Below are 18,349 nucleotides of genomic sequence, written 5' to 3'. Positions count from 1 at the left end.
GTAAACATGTCGTTGAATAGGCCTACAATAACAAAGGGCATCTGAAGCATTGTATCGTTTCAGGAAAATGTCCGTTTTGAGTACACTCCGTAGTCATCGATATTAATAGGATATATATATATATATATTACTTGCCGAGTCTGCGGAGAGCTAAAACGCAGATACCATAAACTACTACTAGGCTATCCTATTGTGCGGGTAAACTCGTACACCGCTCTCTCTCTCTCTGGCGACACACTAATTAAATCACACCAATAAATAGATTAAAATGGTCGGAAGATAATTAGCCTAGCGACCTCATTCGAGTGCTTGATTAAATAGCATCGGTTAGCATGGGGTTTCCTGTGCCATGTGTGGTTTTAATTTCTACAGTAGCGAATAATTAGGCTATTAGCAGCCTATCTGACATGAAAACACCAGTTTGAGATCAGAGCTTATAACAGCGCTTTGCTTTGTGTTTTGGATGTAAAGCATGCCAGTGGGCGTATTAATTCGAAAAACAGAGCAATTCAAATGCCCACTCCTCTCGGTTCCTTCTCACCTGGCCGACCTCTGCGACTACTCCAGATGCGTCAATCCGGGGACGCTTGCACTCTGCCCCGACCGATTCCACAAGAGCTGCCGACGTCTGCGCGTCAGATGCTGGGTCTCCTCGCTTCATTCCCCGGAGAGCTGCGCCAGAAGCCCCGGTCGAGTTGGGATGCACCCCGGCCATTGTGTCCTGGAGCTCTCGATCCCGGTCCATGATAGCCCGAGATACAGGCAGCATGATTGATGTTACGTCGGTCGACATTAACATTTAAAAACGCCTGATGTTCCCTGTCTAGTGCTAGAATTTTCACCTATCCTTTCTACCGTGGCCTCTGTCGAACTATTTTCTGTGGTTTGTAAGAAACCGATTGGGGTTTTATATAGTCTGTCACTTGTATCCACTGTTATGCAACCCTTGATATTAAAGATGATCAGATGTGTATAATCTGATCAATATATTCGATATAACTACTTGTTTCTTTAAAAATTGTTGCCCTTACAGCCATTGATACGATGCAGATTACAAATAAATTCTGTACAAAATTAGTCAACGTTAATTTTCACCGGTTCATAGCCTTGTTTAGGCCTAGCCTACCAACGTTAGTCATGAAACGTTACAGCAATATTGAGTCTGCAGAAGGCCTAGACTATTTCATCGTTTTATTAACCTAATTAATTAACTACACTACTTAATAATGATACTGTGCCTGGAATAATATGCCCATTCACCGTTGACCCCTTATTTGTGCCAGAGACAGAAATATTTTACGAAAATACATCAACATCCTACCTCAAGCGCAGGACTAAAATCACTAAACATGTCTTCCCTGACTGCTATTGCCTTTTTCAGTCTACTCGTCAGACTTTTTCGCATGGAGAGGGTTATTGAAAGTCAATCCTGAAGAACCATCTCCCCATGTTAGTCTTCCGTTCTGTGTTAGATGAATTCCCAAAACAAAAGACAACGGGGCTGCGGTATTTCCTTTACCGTCTTCCCTATATATATATATATATATTTGTTTCGTCCTTATCCCGGTGTATTCTTGCGGCGTGTACACTACAGAAAGGAAATGATCTTCCCTCCCCCTCTGTGCTCTCGTGTAGGTCCCTCCCTCGCTCGCTCGCTCCCCTTGGACGTGCGCCCTCCTATCTTCCGTTCTCCCCCCCCCCCCCCAAAAAAAACGCACACACTAGCATGGAAGCCACAAAAACGCAGTGTGCCGCAGTGCTTACAAACAATTAAAATGCGGGGGTATGAGAGGGCCATGTTCATTTTCACAGCATTTTGAACCTAGACTTCTTTAACCAGCGGAATATGAATGACGCATGATTCGCGTGCTCCTCCTTTAAAATAGACTAGAGGCCTACTAACCTTTGCTGTAGAATAAAATAAAAATTTCGAAGGTGACAACATTACTCAGATAAATGTGCCATTGAGGTTATAACATGATTGTGCTCCTATTATTACACAACAGCCAGTTCAAGGTCTTCGGACCCCTCAACTACAAATCAAGAGCCTCAGGAGGCATTCTCAATCCTGGTTTAGAGCTTGGCTGACACCCAGTGGTCAAAATGTATGATCTTCATGGGAATTAATGACTATAGGCTGATATAATGTATGTGTGTATGTATGTATGTATGTAAGTGGTCTGCTAACTTCTAAATACTAACCTATAATATATATTCAAAAGCCATTTTAGACAGTAATCACATTGAATGCTATAATGTATGGAATAACATTGGCTATTCAGAATGTTGATTCAGGCCGTTGTCTAGAACCGCCATAGGCGGAGTCAGTGTGAACGTAAACAATTGAGTACAGCACTGGAGGAGTCAGCTTCATGCCATCCAAACTAGACTGCCTGGGAGCAAGAAACACACAGTCTCCTTTTAAGGGGTTTTATTAGTGGTGAACGAGCAGCCTTTGGCCTGGAGATGAAAACAGGGAGAGGAAAGAGAAATTACAATGGAAATGTATTAGTAAAGTTGAATCTGTTCCACTGACAAAGAAAATCCTACCAGTTAATCTTCCATGACTATTGCTTTCTGTCCATCTTTTCTCTGTGGAACAGAGGCAGGAAATGCATTAGTCCTCTTAAATAATTAAAGTAGCCTTAATTACAAAACCATATTTTTGCTGTGTGGCACCACACGTCAGCCTTTTGCTCCATTTCTGGGAATTAAATAATTATAATTTAATTTTTTTTTTTTTAAATCACATGCGAGTTATGGATGCATCCCAAACTCCCTATATAGTGCACTACTTTTGACCAGGGCTCTGCCGTATCCATAGTGGCTGAACATTGTGACCGTGCGGTTCCTTACAGTCACTGGCCAAAGCATCCCTCTACACACAGGCTGCCGTCCAGCGGCGAACACACTTCAGTAGAACACATGAAGTAGATCTGAGGGAAGGAGAGAGCGAGAACAGAGGAAAAGGGAGGGTCAGATGAGAAGCAAGTCAGCCACACCTACAGACAGAGCTGCTGTTACTGGCCTCTTCTTGCCTTTGGCTAGGTCTCAAGGCTCCTGTTGTTCATGACCATTGATCGATTAAAGGGCTAAACAGGTGAAATGAATGGAAGGAAACTGTCATGCACTGCCAGATCACTGAGAATGGAGCAAAGAAAAACAGGGGAAGATGGCTACTTTAAATCTTAAGACAGCCATTGGCTCCAAGTTAAAAATGTCTAGTGCAGTGGGGCAGCCCTCACCTCTTCATGGTCCTCCAATGTCTGGGTCTGTCCAGAGGTGAGGAACTGGAAGGTGGAGATGGTGAACCTTCGTGTCTGGCCGTGGTGGAAGGGTGGGGGTGGAGGAGATGGGTGAGGCTTCTGAGAGGCCGGGTCCAGATGGTTAGGACATCTACGCAGAGGCGAGAATGTGGTTATTCAGCGCAACAAGAAACTCTTTCTGAAGATACTTCCCTTTTCCTCCAGCCCTGTGATGGTCTGCCCACGGACGTGTACAGTTTGTAAATGTCAAATAATTTCATGGGAAATTAATTACTTTAAATTGTACCTCAAAAATGAGTGAGCTACAAAAGTATTGGAACAGTGACATGTTTTGAAATGAAACGATTCAATGACTGAGGTTTAAGTGAAGACTGTCAGCTTTCATCTTTAGGGTATTTTCATCTATATCGGAAGAAACGTTTAGAAATTACTGCACTTTTTGTACATTGTCTCCTAAAATGGGGGTGGGGGGGGGGACAACAACACATTTACTTGTGTATTAAAGTAGTCAACAGTTTAGTGTTACATCCCATATTCCTAGCACCCAATGATTACATCAAGCGTGTTACTTCAAACTTGGTTGCATTTGCTGTTTGTTTTGCTTGCGTTTCAGATTATTTTGTGCCCAATAGAAATTAATGGTAAATTATCTATTGTGTCATTTTGATTAATGATAAGTTAGCATGTCTTGGGGGGTATGATATTTGTGCGTCTAACTTTATCACTTACGTTTCATTCAGGAATATCCATAATCATGGTAGCATCCACATTAACGTAGAAGTGTTTAGAAATATTCTATTCTTATTTACAATTAAAGTGACATGTACATTATTTATCATTCCTTTCTACTGGGCACAATATAATCTGAACCACCAAAACAAACAGCAAATGCATCCAACAAGTTAAATGTAATCATTGGGTGCTAGGAATATGGGAGAAAATACTTAAACTGTTGACTACTTTAATACGCATAAGTCAATGTCACAATGCTTTTGGTGGCGAGATTACGTGCAACAAGTGCTGTAATTTCTAAACGGTTCACCCGATATGGATGAAAATACCCTCAAATTAAATCTGACAGTCTGCATGTTAACCTCATAGTATCATTCCAAATCCAAAGTGCTGGATTACAGAACCGAAAAAAAATTTAATATATATTTTTTAAAGTTTCACTGTCCCAATACTTTGAGCTCACTATCGTTGTTGAACACAGACATGTAGGAGCCTAGAAGGTCAAAGGTAACCCTGCAGCGTACCCATTATAGAGGAGTACCCAGACAGTCTGTCCTGATCTGGGGTAGGCCACGCAGTAGTGTACCAGCAGGACCACTTTGTCATCTGGGGGGTTGAGCAGACGCACCTCAAGGTATAAGGGTTTACCCAAGAGCATCTGCAGGGGCCGGTGGTACTGGGGGTAGAAGCTACTGTACTGCTCGTCTGGAGTGGAAATGGGGGAAAGGGTGTTACTTTAATGTGTTAAATAATAATGTTCATCCTTTCCAGGTGCTTGACAATGTTTCTTGGCATCCAAAGCAAATTGACATACTGTTAAAATGCTCTAAATGTGATCTTTATAAGTTGACATGCAAGACTGACCACTACCACTTGGAGTGTGGAGTTGGAGAAACCGACAGCAGCAAAATGGGTGAGATGTGTGAGCAACTAAAGCTGCGTACCTGTGGCAATCCTGAGCTGGACCCCCAACACACCCTGGGCCTGAATGGAGGGGCCAAACGAGGGGGTCTTGACCAGGAAGCCAACACTCACCACAGAGCCAGGAGTGTACTGGCACTCAACCAGCAGCCTAGGAGCAACAGGAAAACAGCCGGCAGGGAGGCCACAACTTATATTACAGAATTAGTCAGAAACTTCATACATTCCTGCACTGAAAAAATATAAACTCCATTCCTATGGAATACGTCACTCAATAAGATAATGCATTGAATTATTATTATTATTGTTCTCTTGTTTGATCGGAATGCATTTCTTTGCCAAGTAACAGTGACACGTGCAATTAACAGCCTGTGAACCCCAGTGGGGGTTTATAACTGACCTGATAGGAGAGTCTCTGGTGATGGTCCCATAGTTGAGGGTGATTGACTGGACCGTGTTGATGATCTCCACCATGTAGATTACCGTTTGGCCAACCTCCTGTTGGAACAATAGGGTCCAGTTCAGTAGGGAGAAAACGTTTTCAAACTGAACTTGTCAAACACAGATTGATGTTGTCCACTGCAAAACATTATGCTACATGAACCCTATCCAGATGTTGTCAATCACTGCCTGACTTTACCAAGTAGAACTGTTAAAAGAAAACAATTCACCCATTTTTTTTTTTAATGTTATGTCTGAGCCATGTGTCACTTCACATGTTGTCATGTGCTTCTGCATTCTTAATCAGAAACTCATCAGAAAACATTTTGGGACTGTATCAACTGTAGACTAATTAAACAAATACCAAAAGATAGTTTGACTGAATGTTCCTTTAAGCCCAGTGCCCTCCAGAGAACACAAATTGATTCAGATTCTGACATTTTGGAGAGCAATGTTAATGAACTGCACACATTCAGTAACCCATGAGGCTAAATGGAGTCCCAACCATTGCTAATCAACTCCGACTTTAAAAAAAATGAACTCAAACTGTACAAGAAGATAATTAAGGGCCACTCACGTATCTGTGGGCCCCGCAGCCGCCCAGTGGGATCTTGAACAGGGCGTAGTCTGGGGTCACCCTCTGAGGGGCGCAGGTGGGGTTGCCAGCGGCAGTGAGCAAGGCGGGGGACAGAGGGGGGTCCGTGAGGGAGGCGGGAACCGAAAAGACAAAGTGACGGTCCAATGTGCATTCTGGGAAAGGACATGTATACACTCTGGGTTAGCTAAAGGTTATATAAAAGGTCATGATCTAGAGTGGCATTCCCCAAGGTTTTGACTGATATTGGGACCCTATATATCTCAGACAATTAAGATTCATTGCAGGGGTGAATCTTATTTGTATTTTCTTGATTCCTCGTGTCCTCTTCCTGCATTGGAGAAGGTCAGGAACGGACAAAATAATCAAGAAAATACAAATTGTGATTCATTTGGGGTTTTATTTACCATCCATGGAGTAGTAGCAGGCAGAGGTGCTGTAGCAGCAGCCCAGAGAGAGACACTCTGCCTGAGATAGAGCGCGGCGGCCGCAGGGGAGGCGCTGGTCACTGGGAAGGTTACACTCTACAGGGGATACACAGGAAATGTCAATGGACAGGAGTGACCAGTAATCTGAATATAACATCCTACATATCCCCTTATTTCCATTCAGACAACACAGGACAGGTACGGCTCAATACTCACTCACCATTAAAAACAAATTAAGCCATTTTAAAAAGATAGAAGTTTCAGCCATTAAAGCATTCATCAGAACGAGGATAACCAGTTATGTTTCTACCTTGATGAGAAACGGGTATGGAAACTGGACAGGACAACTGGGCCTTTCCTTTTTGTCCATTCAACATGGAGTAAATCACATCTATGCGGTGCTCTTTACCCTGTTAGGAACAAAGATAGGAGTCAGTTTAGCCTTTTAGACCATAATGAATGAGATTACACGGACTGGGAGGACCTGATCCTTGATCAGCACATAAAACACACCTGGACAGTCATGTGACAGGAGTTGAAGGGGAGGTTCAGGGTGATCATGCCATCCTTTCCCTTGCTTGCCACATACCCACAATGCTTTGGGGCATACTTCAGGCTCATCTCATTCCCTTCGATGTCTGAGAATGATTTGTAGCCATTATTGCACAATCACTAAGACATTTTGAAAATAAATGCCCATATTTTGTCTAACAAAGCCATTATTTACATTTAAGCCCAAACTGCAGTTCTGGTGAAACATATGGTACTGCACAAACCAACACATTGTCACCCCCACCCCAATAAACTGAAAAAAGCTTAGGTCCTCTCAACCATGTTAGAGTTCAACTCATGCAGGGATGATGACAACCATATGCACCTGAAACATACACCATCCCCCAACAGACACACACACTTACCCTTGACAACGACTCCAGATATGGGACCTGGGGGAAGCTTCACCCTCATGTGGCGAGCAGAGCAGAAGACGTGTGGTTTGGGGGGAGTGGGAGGCCTGGTGTGAGTCATCGTTGGGAGGGTGGTGGTAGTGGTGTGGGGTGATGGGGTCACAGTTGACGAGCAATGGAGCTCCAGAATTCTGTATTGCCCCAGGACTGTGTCCCAAAACTTCAGGGGGAGGGAGAGCTGGTGTGGGTTGAGGGCCTGGATGAAAAAAAAGGAGGAAATGTTGGGTTTAACATCCAAAACCAACAACTCCCACTTCAATGGGCCACATCAATATAGCAAACGGAGGTCCATTTTCACAGTAAATACTTCAAAATGAAAACAGGGTTATAGTTACCAAGCAACAAATGGAAGAAAACTGACAAACAGGGAGGGACTATCTGAACCTGTCCAATAAGGAACTCATTTTCCGTTGCGAAACGCTTCGTTTCATTTTCTACTCTGTGCAGTAATGAACACGACCCAGATTTAAGTTCTGGGGGACTCACCATAGCCTGGCTGTGGCAGGCAGGGAGAGGGGAATGGAGGATCACTCCACCACCCTTACTCAACTGCGGGATGTATCTACAAGCCGCCGGGGCACTGGAGATAGACACCCAGCCATTCATCTGATCTGAAAAGAGCAATGCAATTCACATGCAAGTCAGTGAGCATTAACGTAATAAAAGTGAATCATGGGCCCGTGTGTTCTTCCTGATTGGGTCGTATGGTCAATTTAAACAGCAGCCCACGTCACAATTGGGAGGGAAGACAGGGGTCTAAAATCAATTCCTTTATAGATACACAATAAAGCAATCAATGCAGCAGTTTGTGCATCAAATAAGGGAATTCTGGACATCAAACACCGACCATGTGGTGAGCAGAGGGACATTCTGACCTTTGACCTGGATGGAGTCCAGGAGAGCAGAGGGCAGCGACACCGTCATCTGTCCTGCTAGACAGTGGAGGGAGGGCCGAGGGGAGAGCGAGGGCTGAGGGGGGAGAGTAGGGGTGAGGATGGACATCCAAGGAGTGAGAGTAGTAGTGGAAGATATGGTACTGGAGGAGGGTGAGGGGGTGGTTGGTGAGGTCTGGGGTGGTTGAGTAGCACCAGGCAGAGCTGCGCCTGTGGAGGGAAGGGCTGGGGTGGTCAGAGGGGGGCTGGGGGTCAGGTAGAAAGGATATGGGTGGTGTGGCTGGTAATGTGGCACATCCACGGGATATGGGTAATAACTACAGATGGTATGGGCAGAGGGAGAGCAGGTGACTGGCTGAGGGTAGTGGTGGGGTGGGTAGACTGTGGGCATTGTAGGGTCCTGAGGACCTGAAGGGAGAGTCTGGGGAGGACTAGCTGTGACAGGGCTAGGCCCTGGGGTAGGTGAAGGGTAGTAGATGGGTATGAAGGGATAATGGTGAGGACCAGAAGGGGGGTAGTAAGGACCATATGGGTAATAGTATGGACCCACAGGCCATTTAGGAGGTTGGGTATAGGGATCAGGATTGGGGCTCCCAGTAGCAGACATGGGCTCTTCAGTAATCAGGGCCTGATTGGTCATGTGGACCCCATATGGGTCATTTGGATCAGCAGCTGTTTTTGGAGGTTGGAAAACAGGTGATGAAGGTTTGGATCCAGAAGGGGGAGGAGGAGATCCGGTAACAATGGGGTAAGAACGACGTTCAAAGGCAGTAGGTGTTATAGGAAGAACAGGTTCAGTATCGAGAGGTGGAGGAGGTTGTTCGGTATAATATGGAAGAGAATGTTTGGTATAAGCGGCGGGAGGAGGTTTGGTATAAGCGGCGGGAGGAGGTTTGGTATAAGCGGCGGGAGGAGGTTTGGTATAAGCGGCAGGAGGCGGTGGTCGGATAGCTATAAGAGGAGTAGGATAGACAACAGAAGAACTGTGGACACCAGGGGCGATTTCATTATAATAGTCGAGCATGGGATCGTGGGTAGGGGGCGGGGAGAGGTAAAAGGAGTCACTGTGGTCTCCAGAGCCGTAGGGGTGATTCCCAGGCCCCATGGGGAAGAAGGGCTGCTGGCCTGGGTATCTCCCTGGGAGAAGATGATGGGAGCCATGGTATGGATTGTGACCAGGGTGGAGGAGAGGGTGATAACCAGCTCCACCATAAGGGAAATGGGGAATTTGGGGATACATGCCATGAGGGAGGTGGTGGGGGAACGCAGGAAGTTGGGGCATCTGTTCCTGGGCTGGGGGTTGAGTATAAGGGGTGATGGGTGGAGAGGTAAGGGGAGGGCTGGTGGAGGGAGCAAAAGTCACAGGGTCAGGTATCTGCTGCTGCGGGTCACCAGGAGAGAAGGGTTGAGAAAATGGAGGAGAGGGAAAAACGGGAAATGGAGGAGGGTGGTGTGAGGGGCAGGAGAGGATGAAGTCCTGGCCGTCCAATAGGACCAGTCGATGAACTCCATTCTGGAAGAGGAAACATTTTATTCATATAGAAGCTCAATTCAATGCTAGAGTGGACTCGAACTTAAACTGAATGATTGAGTATCAACTTCCTACAACTTACTCCGATGGTCACACATGGGGCTGTAAAGGGAACATAAAATATGATGTCTTCTGAGTGGGACTCCACTTGGTAGGCACACTCTTCAGACACAAACGGCACCCACTCGCCGTTCTCTGTTAGGGACAGAGAGAGAATGAATGAATCAGTCATAATCCAAATGGGAACATGAGCAGAACAAGCCAACTCACCTATGACCTGTAGTGTGTGTATGACCTCCTCCCGTCCATGTATCTGGATGGCCATGCCAAAGTGGGAGCAGAGTACTGAGGGGACAGAGTTTGGGTGGACAGGGTGGGGTCGGGGGTCAGGGTGGGGGACTGGGCAAATGATCTTCACAGGGCTGCCCCACCACAGCATGGGCAGGACATAACTACCATGCTGATAGGGGGGAGGGAGAGTGAGTGACGAAGAGAGGGGAGAGAGAGAACACAGACAGTGATTAATCGCATGTTCTAGTATGTACAAAAGCAGGGTGGATTGTAGCGTGAATGGACAGGAGGCAGTCTGACTGGAGGTTTCTAAGAGGAACAGAGCATCAAGGCTGAAATAACATTTTTGCAGCTACCTACAGTATTCACTTTGAGATGTTGATATTTTGGTTCATTAATATTAATTAGTATTTTCAAAAAGTAAAAAATATAAAAAAATTCTCTTTAGTTTATCAAACTAGTCAACCTTTTGATTCACTTTAAGCACTTAAAATGGACATAGGTCAATCATTTCAAATCTCACTACTTTATATTACACAATTTAAAAATCCATTTCATAGAGTGTTACAAACTGGACTATATTTAGTAACTTACTTTTTCTTTTAGTAACTTACTTTGATTTGGTCTAAATAGGCATTTGGCAGTCTAATTTCAGTTTACTGTCTAACTGCCATTTCTGAAAAGTCAGACTACCCACATGCCAACTCACTTTTCTCAGCTTCACTTCACTTCCACAATTCCTTTCATCTCATGGTTTGGTTTTTGCTCTGACATTCACTGTCAACTGTGGGACCTTATATAGACAGATGTGTGACTTTCCAAATCATGACCAATCAATGGAAATTAAAAATCACAGGTAGACACCAATTAACTTGTAGAAACATCTCAAGGATGACCAATGGGAACCAGGATGTACCCGAGCTCCATTTGGAGTCTTATAGCAACAAGTCTGAATACCAATGTAAAGAAGGTATTTTTAATACATTTGCCAAAACTGTTTCCCTTTGTCATTATGGGGTACTGTGTGTAGATTGATTTAAATAAAAAAATAAAAAAATCTTCATCAATTTTAGAATAAGGCTGTACATAAAGTCAAGGGGTCTGAATACTTTCCCAAATTCTACGTACATTTTTCATTGGAAAAATGGACAATCCGCTCTGGACAGAATGTGCGTTTTTAGGCTGACTTCAAGTTGTCCAGAAATGGATTAGCACGATATGCAAATATGTGCATATTTAATGACAACACGTCATTTGCACATTTGAATACAAAATAGCTATAGTTGGGTTACAGTCAACTGGTAAAAGTTGATTGTGATATGATTGGGGTGGGAGAGTTAACCTTTCTTTAGGGGTGTGGGGCCTGGCTTTAAGCAACCTGGGGAAAATATTCTACCTCCTGCATGATGTAGCAGCCATCGTATGGTGCCATCATCACCATCTCTCTCCAGGTAGTCTTCACATGGTAGCCACAGGACGGAGGCAGCTGGAACAGGGAGATGGGAGAGGTGCCCGCTGGAACAATGAACAGGGGCATATTCAATATTCAGGAACCTACCCGAATTTGTCCAATATAAACACTTGTTTGCTTCTTAAAAACAGTAAATGGCTTCCATAATGAATACTTAAGGGCCAGGAGCTTCCAGATCACATGACCTTGCCAGGAAAAACTCCTGGGGTGTACTCATTTAACAGATTCCGTTGCAAAACGTTTGCAACAGAATTTGTTTACTCTAGGAACCAAATGGAAGGAAACAGTGCAGACGGAACAAAACGGGGAGGGACCTGCATTCAATTTGTCCAATAGAAACTCTAGTTTTCATTGCAAAATATTCAGTTTGGAGTAAATGGTTTCCCGTTGCAAAACGTTTTGCAACAGAATCTGCTAAATAAATACACCCCTGGCCCCAGACAACTAATCTAATGAGCCCATTTAATTATATTCCATAACAAGTCACTGATGCTTTCGCATTGTGGTAAAGGTATTTTAGAAATATTGGGTGGGTCTCCAACACTTACCTCTATCCACCAGTAGATGTGTGTATCCTCGTCCAGATGCAGTGAGCATCATGAGGTTGTCATTACACTGGACCAGAGGCCTCATCGACAGCCATTCACTGGAGTGGGGGTTGTGGTTAGCTGATGGACCATAGACCTTCCCTTGAAAACTGTGGCCTTCAAAACCTATTGGATAAAAGGAGTGATCTTTATCCATGCCCAAACACCAATTGAAAACGCATAAACTACTGATAAGATGTGGGTTAATATCACATATATTAGGACGACTGCTTGACCTCACGCAGTTCCAACTCCATTAAGTTTGCTGACGACACGACAATAGTAAGCCTGACTACAAACATCGAGACGGCCTACAGGGAGGATGTTGGCACTGACTGCATGGTGCCAAGTAAACAACCGCTCCTTCAACGTCAGCAAAACAAAGGAGCGAGTTGTGGACTTCAGGAGGAACCAGGCTGGGCACCTCAGTGGAAACGGTAAAAAAAAAAAACACATCAAGTTCCTTGGGAAGGTGAAATGGTTAAACAACACAGACACCTCGGTTAAGAAGGCACGACAGCGACTCTTCAACCTCAGGATGCTGAAACCCCATTGAGAACATACTGTCGGGCAGCGTCACAGCAAGGTGCCACAGAGGGTGGTATGCTCAGTCGAACGCACCATTGGGTGCATACTAACCTCCAGGACACCTACAACACCAGGTGTCATAGGAAGGCCAAGGTGATAAATCTGGGACCCCAGCCACAGCCTGTTCTCCCATCACTCAGACAAGGGCAGTACAAGAGCATAATGGTAAAAACTGGAAGACCATCAGGCTGCTGAATAGTCACCTACCTGCTCCCCTGTCACTCTCCTTTTAACAGACATGTACCCTGCCAATGAACATTTACCATTGTTAGTGTTGTGTATATTTTATTTATATTCTTTATTATTACATTCGTTTTAATTTGACCTGCATTGTTGGAACTCAGTTTAAGATTCACATTACAGGGTTGCAGGTGTAATTACAGGGTACATGTGACTATTACACTTTACTCTAATAATAGAAACAGATTCACCTTTGAAGACTGCCTGATGTCCAGCATTGTAATCCAGAGATCTTTTCTGGACATTGAAACCATTACGCACATTCAAAGGCGCCCGCAAATCAGTTGACTTTAGATCAATGTTGGGTTGACTCGAATTATTCATAGAGTTCTCAAGATTCTGTTCTTGAATGCTGGAATGATTAACAGTATGTCGAAGATTGCGCCGAAGAATGGCCAGTTGTTTTGTTTTGATCCTCGGCTCTCTGTCAGCATTTGACGCATTTTCATGATCCGAATTAAAACCATTGAGAACAAACTTTTCTACACTCAACGCACCACAGAACATCAAGTTAGAAAAAGCTACAGTTATTATACATAAAAACACAACTATGTTTGTCTTCTGTTCGGAAGACATCGCCAGATTGATGCTTCTGCGCAAGTGCGCATAGAGGCCAACACGCAGGTAAAATCAACTGCAGGGCAATGAATTAGGCCTAATTAGTGAGGACCAATCAGATGGCAGCTCGTTATGAAAAAGGCCGATTCCGTCTCAATTAACCCTTGATAAGGAATTTTCACAACACTTTCCAACAAGTTTCTCAACATTTCCAAAAAGCTCTCGTTCCTTTTTGAAAAAACATGCAAATCTATGGCTGTGTCTACACTTGATCCTTACATGTGACTTCCGCTATCAGAATCGCATTGGAGATTGAAGAATCAATTGAAAAGACATGTCTAGACGCACAAAAGTGGCATTGTGTTCAAGGGGTTAGGGATGCATTGGCACTCCCTAGTAGGAGCAGTCCTCCATTGGAATGAATGGAATTCGACAGTATTTCAATTAAATATTTCAAGGACAAAATTACATTTATTTAAGTATTTTTTTGTTGTAGTGGGGACAGTAACATTAGTATTTTCTAAAAACAATACTTTAAGAAAATATTTGATATATGAAAAATACAAATAATGTTTAGCTCACACAATATAATTGAAAAGTATATATTGAAGTGTCTGTAATAGAATAAACGTGTCAAAAGAATGTAGACATTAATAAATTACTTTCTATAGCTTCCTAAATCTTCTTATTTTTTTACAGTTTACATCTTCAATATGGCGCCTCCTTTCAGTCATCCAGGGTTTATGAACGTCATTGGTCTGGACGCAATCAGGCAACCGAAAGCGCATACAGTGGGTGACGTCAGCAACACTCCGCCCACAAGTGTTTTGAGAGAAACAACCACATTCTTAGTGTATGAGGAACGTGTTTCCTGGCTTCATAAACGCTAGCTATCTTATTTAGAAAAAAATGTGTTATGTAATCTGTTTGCAAACCCTTTAGCTTTGCTGGCTAGTTACAGAGGTTAGCTGACCAGTTAGCCTCAGTAGTTGGCTAAAGCCATCAAGTTGTTGTGTTATCAGATGTAACCTGTTCCACCTTTCGCAGAATGCACTATAGTGCGGGAAAAGGGAAACCCGCCACAATGTGGACACGGTAGAAACATTGAAATGTAGACGCATGACGAGTTTGAAATTCCATGATCATGATAACAAAGCTGGATGAACTCTCAAATCTAGACACAGCCTACTGCGTTTAGACAGGCAGCCAATTCATTTTATTTATTTTTTTTACATAAATTGGTCTTTTGACCAATCAGGTCAGCACTGAAAAAGAGCCGTATAAAACGATCTGATGTGATTGGTCAAAAGACAAATTACTGGAAAAAGATCCCAATTGGGCTGCCTGTCTAAACGCAGCCTTAGTTAAGCCTCAAGGGGGCTTCATGTTCTGAGTTTTATACACATTAGTGATTTACTAGGCCTCAAATTATATGCACATCTCAAAGTTTGTCTAGGCCTATGGGTTCATTTGATTGTGCGCATCTCACAGTATGGTCATCAGGACCTCAGATAAATTAATATAAATATCTGTTTTACTACAGTCTATGGTACGGCAACTGCACCGCCCACAACCGCAGGGCTCTCCAGAGGGGGGTGCGGTCTGCACAACGCATCACCGGGACAAACTACCTGCCCTCCAGGACACCAACAGCACCCAATGTCACAAGCCAAAAATATCATCAAGGACAACAACCAACCGAGCGACTGCCTGTTCACCCCGCTATCATCCATTATCCCCTGTGTATTTAGATCTGTGTTCTCTGTTTGTCTGTTGCCAGTTTGTCTTTTTGTTTGTTTGTTCAAGTCCACCAGTGGATTGTGTCTCAGTGCCTGCTTTTTCCAGTCTCTCTTTTCTTGCCCACCTGGTTTTGACGCTAGCCTGTCCTGACTCCAAGCCCCCTAGCCTGACCACACTGCCTGAGCCTTCCTGCCTGCAGACCTGTACCTTTGCCTCCCTCTGGATTACCCAGAGCCTGCCTGCTGTCCGGTACTGTTGCCCCCCTCTGGTTTTCTGACCCCTGCCTGTCTTGACCTGTCTCTTGCCTCTGTTGGAACATTAAACTATTGTTTATTTGACATGGTCTGCATCTGGGTCTTACCTTCATACCTGATAGCTGCCTACATACACAGACTTGAAATCATTCAAAAATCTTATCTTCATTGACATATTTCCATAACATCTGGTGTCAACAGACTTCTTCCCAGGCATGGTCTTGGGTTGTCACCTCACATTTCCTGAGAAGGAGAAACAGTTCAAAGCTTTTACAAGTGTATTCACTATTCTCACGGTTTAGAGGACAAAATAGATTGAAACACTGTCTGACATATGCTGCTCACCAATCAGTGGACTGCGGTGCCAGTGGGCCTCTCTCTTGGCACACGGGTATGGTAAGAATGGAGATGTCGAAAACCATAGAGATAAAGAAGGGTTCTTTACAAGAGGTGGGGCATGGAACCTAGGATTTGGCTGTTATTGGTGGAATTGGTATGGGGGGGTAGTGATGCTGGATGTTTGGAGGGTTAGAAGGAGCTGGAGGTGCTACATACTTCTGATAGTGCTGTAAATTGGGGTCAGGGACACTGTATTGCTGGTAGAGAGGAGGATGAGAGCCAGAGGTAGGCTTCCTGGGACTACCAGGCTGAGAGTGTGTGTAGTGCTACATGTAGGAACAGTGGCTGGGTGAACTAGGATGATGGTGTTGAGGTCCAGAGGGAGGAGAAGGCCTATTCTGGTGGGATAAGGGGGCTGGAGGGACATACTTAGAATATTGGTTATGGTGCTGGACAGCCTCCATATGGGGGAGTTGTGGAATCTCTAGATCCTGTGGTGTGCTTGTTGGAGGAACAGGGGCAATATGCTTCCTCTGCAGGTGTTGATGCATAGAGGGACTGATGATACTGAGGGAGGAGGAGGAGAGAGTAGGTGGTTGAGTGAGAGGTCGGGTGTGTTGGTTAGGCTTCTCTTGCTGGGGAGAACTGGGGTGATTAGTGACAGAAACAGTAGGATCATATGTCAAAGCCACAAACGCAGGTTGATGCTCCACCTGCAAGTATTCTTGGTACTGCTAAACCCTTTGACTGCGTGATGTCTCAGCAGGCTGAGGTGGTATGGGAAAACTCAGGGGAGAACTTGAAAGGAACTGGCTTAAAAGGGACAGGCTTGATGTGGGGTGGAGTGGGTATCATGTGTAACTCGGGATTGTCGTGGATGAAGGGAAAGCAACCGGGGGCTTAGCTGGGGACTTGGTGGCTGTGAGCGGTTGGGAAGGGGTAACAACAGCCTTACCCCTGGTATTTTTTGGGGTGTCGGGTAACTTCCAATGTTGTACTACTGGGAGAGGGGGTTGGATGGTGAGAGGGGTTGGGGAATGGGTGGGTGTGAAATGGTTTGCGGTTTGTGAGGCAAAAAAATACATCGAGTCTGGAGATGCATCAGGCTCCTCATAAGAGTCATAGTGGGGATTGTTGGGGTGTTTAGGGTGTTGTAGGTAAGGGGTTTGGAACAGGCAGGAGAAAGACAGGTCCTTTTCCCTGGATTAGATCTGTACTGTTTACATGCCATTCTATAGGAGAGAGAAAACAATACCCTTACATAAGGCATACATTTTAAAATAAACTGACCAAATAAGCGTAATAAAATCCACTCTGGAATTGCAGGTACCAACAGCTCACCCATTTACCCCTAATCATAATGCACAGCAAACAGTTATAATTAGGTAAGTAACATCAATGGCAGTTGTTACTGCATGGCAGTTGTGTACAGTTCCATACATAGCTTTAACATTACTGTAGTCCCACAAGATACGTTGGGAACTACAAACACCAGAGGCTCAGTAGTGTCTTCAGTGTGGTACCAGCGCAGGGACGCAGCATACAGGAGCGGCACCCAGTCACCATTCACTGAGGGGGGCGAGAAGGTTAGAGGTCAAAGACATTGCTCAGTGACCCCTGTTCAACTGGTTTAGGCTGCATCCTGATTCTCTGACCATCCTTCTCCCAAATCGTGCATATGCACACTCCCTGTCATGGATTTAACAATGGTGAAAACTCCCTTTAAAACCATTTCTTGCACCAATCCAATGCATGTGTGTGGAAAATTGAGATGCAGTCATAGTCAAGATAGATCATGTCAATTTACCATGGCATGAGATCAAAATTCCTGTACCTACAGTACTTACTCCACGGTCTCCTCTCCATAGATCATCAGATCCATCTCAGATCCCAGACATGTGGCCTGGGGAGAGGGCACCCTGACTGGATGCGAGGCCCTCACTGGAGATCCATACCAATACACTGGCAAAAAAATAAATATTTAACTAGGCAAGTCAGTTAAGAACAAATGCCTATTTACAATGACGGCCTACACCGGCAAAACCCAGACGACGCTGGGCAATTGTGCGCCGCTCTATGGGACTCCCAATCACGGCCGGTTGTGATACAGCCGTGACAATGTAGTCTGTCCCTTGCAAAAGGAATGGATGTTATTATGAGCAGAAATGTGGAAAACTCATTCTAGAAAGCTGCAATGCAAATGCAAAGTCATTATTCACCTTGATTCACAATGTATCCATCAATAGAATTCCAAGCAGTAGAGACTAGCCAAGACTATTCTGAATTGTTCAGATGCATTACATGCCAAGGAATGATCCAAGACCAAGCATGCACAGAATGTAGACCATAACAGATTCAAGACCAAACATACACAGCATGTAGTCCAAAACAGACCCAAGACCAAACATACACAGAATGTAGTCCATAATAGATTCAAGACCAAACATACACAGCATGTAGTCCATAACAGATTCAAGGCCAAACATACACAGCATGTAGTCCATAATAG

The 18,349-nt window shown here is 44.4% G+C and overlaps 2 protein-coding genes across 8 annotated transcripts in view; both read right to left on the bottom strand.

The window, feature by feature from the left end:
• Window positions 1-1,825, bottom strand: part of LOC110485715 (RNA binding protein fox-1 homolog 2) — a 39,605-nt gene extending 37,780 nt beyond the window's left edge. For 5 of the 7 annotated variants that reach the window (XR_016485756.1, XR_016485757.1, XR_016485758.1 and 2 more), the window contains exon 1: window positions 542-1,650. Coding sequence is in view for 4 of the 7 variants with exons in the window: in XM_090195780.1 (XP_090051906.1) it covers window positions 542-799 (258 nt within the window). In the remaining 3 variants the exon portion in view is untranslated. Of the gene's footprint in view, window positions 1-541 lie in introns of all 7 variants that reach the window. The other 2 variants (XM_090195781.1, XM_036940359.2) reach the window with 2 other exon arrangements.
• A 1,031-nt stretch (window positions 1,826-2,856) lies between these two features.
• On the bottom strand, window positions 2,857-13,583 carry LOC110485714 (uncharacterized). The gene is made up of 17 exons (XM_021556853.3): window positions 13,141-13,583; window positions 12,083-12,247; window positions 11,460-11,578; window positions 10,043-10,232; window positions 9,855-9,967; window positions 8,224-9,754; window positions 7,835-7,959; window positions 7,301-7,544; window positions 6,897-7,021; window positions 6,694-6,793; window positions 6,363-6,479; window positions 5,938-6,110; window positions 5,320-5,417; window positions 4,943-5,070; window positions 4,523-4,703; window positions 3,246-3,396; window positions 2,857-2,936 (listed from the first exon to the last, which is right to left on the bottom strand). Exons 1-17 carry the CDS (start codon window positions 13,523-13,525, stop codon window positions 2,859-2,861), a joined length of 4,023 nt encoding a protein of 1,340 aa, XP_021412528.3. The 5' UTR covers window positions 13,526-13,583; the 3' UTR covers window positions 2,857-2,858.
• Window positions 13,584-18,349: the final 4,766 nt, after the last annotated feature.

Source organism: Oncorhynchus mykiss, chromosome 13 (assembly GCF_057628025.1).
Source record: "Oncorhynchus mykiss isolate SJ-2025 chromosome 13, ASM5762802v1, whole genome shotgun sequence".
Lineage (NCBI taxonomy): Eukaryota > Metazoa > Chordata > Actinopteri > Salmoniformes > Salmonidae > Oncorhynchus > Oncorhynchus mykiss.
Note: the sequence above shows the minus strand (reverse complement) of the source record. Positions and strands in the feature narration are given on the sequence as shown.

Coding starts and splice junctions, on each gene's coding strand:
- LOC110485714 (XM_021556853.3), bottom strand. CDS start 13,525: ATGTCTTCCGAACAGAAGACAAACATAGTTGTGTTTTTATGTATAATA. Junction 6,480..6,693: donor CATACCCGTTTCTCATCAAG/GTAGAAACATAA, acceptor TATCCCCTGTAG/AGTGTAACCTTCCCAGTGAC. Junction 6,111..6,362: donor CTGCTACTACTCCATGGATG/GTAAATAAAACC, acceptor GTCCTTTCCCAG/AATGCACATTGGACCGTCAC.